At 59.2% G+C, this 3,004-nt stretch overlaps 1 protein-coding gene across 1 annotated transcript in view; it reads left to right on the top strand.

The window, feature by feature from the left end:
* Positions 1-2,030: 2,030 nt before the first annotated feature.
* Positions 2,031-3,004, top strand: part of TMEM37 (transmembrane protein 37) — a 5,749-nt gene continuing 4,775 nt past the window's right edge. Inside the window, exon 1 of the mRNA XM_040645863.1 lies at positions 2,031-2,182. Coding sequence (XP_040501797.1) covers positions 2,162-2,182 — 21 coding nt within the window. The 5' untranslated portion in view covers positions 2,031-2,161. The remainder of the gene's footprint in view (positions 2,183-3,004) is intronic.

Raw genomic sequence — 3,004 nt, forward strand, 5'->3', positions numbered from 1 at the left:
GTGATTCCAGAAAGCAGAGGATCAGCCCAGGTACCAGCTCTCAGACTTGATGCCTGGTTCTCACCACGGACTCCACCCAGACTCTTGGCTGTTCCCCGGGCCTTCCTATGACAGTAAAATGACAGTCACTTCCTCCTTATGATTTCTAAGCCATTTCTGCTTCTCCAGCAATCCTGCTGACGAGACATGTTCTAAATTCCACTGATTCAAGACTTTCTATTCTTACCAAGGAAGCATAACAGGCAATGTATCCCCAAATACGCCTGGCCACACATGGAATCTTAGAAGGCATGGAGAAGCACACGGTGGGGACGGATCACCCAACCTGACAGCTTCCTGATTTTTAGTCCAGGCACTCCCCTCCGAGTCATGTGAAATTCTTCAGGCCCCAGAAATCCAGAAGGTCCCTCCCACAGAGCATCCTAGGGCCCTGGAAAGGGAACCCCCACAGGGCCAAGTCCTCTTTTCCTGCGTGAGCCCCTCCTCTAGAGCCCAGCGCTGTGGAGGAAGGAGAACCCTGTTTCTGGGAGCCCCAAGTGGAGGAGAAAGCAGGTGAGAGCCATGGAGGGAAGGCCTCCAGCAGGGAGGGGCTGACCGGGCTGGGACTGGCCAGCTGCCCTTTGCCCTAGCTCAGTGGGTCTCCCAGCATGGCTCCCAGACCAGGAGCAGCAGCAGCCCTCTGCTGGAAACACACACACAGTGGGGCCCTGCCTTCCATCTACTCCATCAGAAATTTGGGGATGGTGCCCAGCAATCTGTTTTTATAAGTCCCCCCAGGTGATTTCGGTGCAGAATGGTGGGAAGAGGCAAAACCTGGACTAGGATGGGCAGTTAAGTCCAGTCCTGGCTCTCCACTGGATTTTCCATGTGCGAGGCTGTGAGTGAGGCCCTCCTGCGTCTGCGCCCCGGGACTGGGCTCAGGGATTTTACAGTCTCTCTGGCAGTGATAGAATCAGATGAACTTCTAACCGGGAGATGGAGACTACCTACTGTTACTCTCCCCTAGCTCACACGGCTCTTGGAAAAGAGACAAGTGCCCTGGTTTTGTTGTTGTTTTGTGTTTTATTTTGTTTTGTTTCATTCTTAGCATCTGGAAATTCTCTGGTCCAGGAGAAGTGTAGTTATTTTAAATGTCCTTGGGTAAAGTCACAGGGAAGCTGCCTGCCTGCCTAAGTGAGCCAAATTATTTAATTTATCCCACTTCATTATGGAGAGAGAGGATCTTGCTTTATTTTAAGCAGACATCCCCCCCCCCCCGAGGAGGGAAAGGAGGGTCTTAGTTGGAATCCATTGCCCTTGGACCCTCTCCTCACTCCCACTCCTTTTGGTGTTGGGACTTTATGGGCTGCCTCCTCTAGAACTCAGGCCCTATCCAAAGTCAATGAAGAACAATGACTTTTGTTTTGTCCCGTTTGCCTTTTCAGTGGTCCCTGAGAACAGGAAGGGAGCGGGTTTGTACATCCCCCTCTGGGGGAGAGAAACCGATGGAAGGATTGCCCCAGAAAGTTCCACTCCGTTTATACTTGCTGAGGGCCTCCCAAGACCCCGACTTTTCACAAATGTTTTATTTACTGACCCTGGCTCAGAGACGTTAAACAAGCAGCCCAAGGCCACACAGCGGGCGAGGAAGGCAGCAGAGCCGGGCGCGCGCCTCATCTCTCTGGACCTTACCGCCTGCTCCAGACAAGCTGGGACTGGAACGGACTCCTCTGGCGCCGGCCTGGCCCTCGCTTGAGGAATAAGAGCCCCAGGAGAAGTCGTGCACCCTGGTTCGGGAGCAAGGAAGTTAACTCCCGGCGCCGAAGTCAGCCGGGTCAGCCCTCCCGCGAATGTCAGATCCTCCTCCCTCAGACTGTGGGGGACCCTGGCCAGCTCAGGCCTGGTCCGCGCCCCCCGGTCGCGAGCCCTCCCTCCCCGCCCCTGCCCGGGGGCTCCTCCAGGCCGCCAGCGCTGACTCAGCGTAAACCGAGCCGCGGAGGGCGGCGAGGCCAGACGCGCCCGCCCCGGGCTCCAGTGCTCGGCTTTGATTGCCCTGTCCCTCTCCCCCGCCCTCCAGCCGCCCTGCTCCGCCCCCGGGGAGAGGTCCGGGCCGGGAGCAGGCTGCGGCTGCCGAGTGGCTGGAGGGCGCGAGGAAGAGCGCGCGGCCGAGCCCGGGCGCAGCATGACTGCCATCGCCGTGCAGGTAACCCCGGGGACCCCGCGGGGCGCTGAGCCGGCTGCCCCCGAGCGGCCCGGGGCTCTGCCCCACCCGGAGGCGGGAGGGGACTTTGCGCGGAGCAACAGATCCGGCCGCGGGGGGACGGGAGTGCCGGGAGTGCCCCGTCGTGCCTGCCCTCTGTTGCAAGCTTGAGGGGTTCGGAGGAAGGTGGGCCGGAAGCAACCTGGGGGCGCCCCCCACCCGCCCAGGGCTGCTCCTGCGCGCGGTCTCCTGCTGCCCTGCAAGCACCCGTGGCTCCCAAGCTGCTTGGGTGGATTTTTCTCCTTCTCTTCGGGGTCACCAGGAACCGTGGTTAGGCTCACCAGAGGGGTGCCTCCTTTTTAAAAACGGAGAGGCGTGTCTGGGGTGGAGGGATGGACACACTCGGCTTGCAAAGTGAGGCATGTCTTATGTAACGTGAGAATGCGTCTCCGGGGAAGCCAGAACTTTCTTGGTCAGGGGCTAGAAAGACCATCTCCCAAACGCGTCTCGGTGCTGGGGCGGGGACGCACTCGCTGGACCGCGAGTTGACTTAATAGAGAAGGCTGTAGCGAGGGGAGGGACCCGCATGCCCCAAAGGTATGATTCTCAGACTGGCGAAGGATGTTTTTGTTGGCTGAGAACCTACCCGTTCCTGCCCCCCTCCCCTCGGGTGCACTGTTGTCCAAAAGCAACTCAGTGGCGGGACCGCTAGCTACCCTGCGAGCGAGCTTCTCCGCGGCCAGCTCGCCTTGTCCCGAGTCTTCTGGCCGGACGGTCCCAACGATTAGAGAGGCTCGTTGACTTTGCATGCAGATGCCCCCCCCC

The sequence above is a fragment of the Ursus maritimus genome, unplaced genomic scaffold (assembly GCF_017311325.1).
Source record: "Ursus maritimus isolate PB19 unplaced genomic scaffold, ASM1731132v1 scaffold_1, whole genome shotgun sequence".
Classification (NCBI taxonomy): domain Eukaryota; kingdom Metazoa; phylum Chordata; class Mammalia; order Carnivora; family Ursidae; genus Ursus; species Ursus maritimus.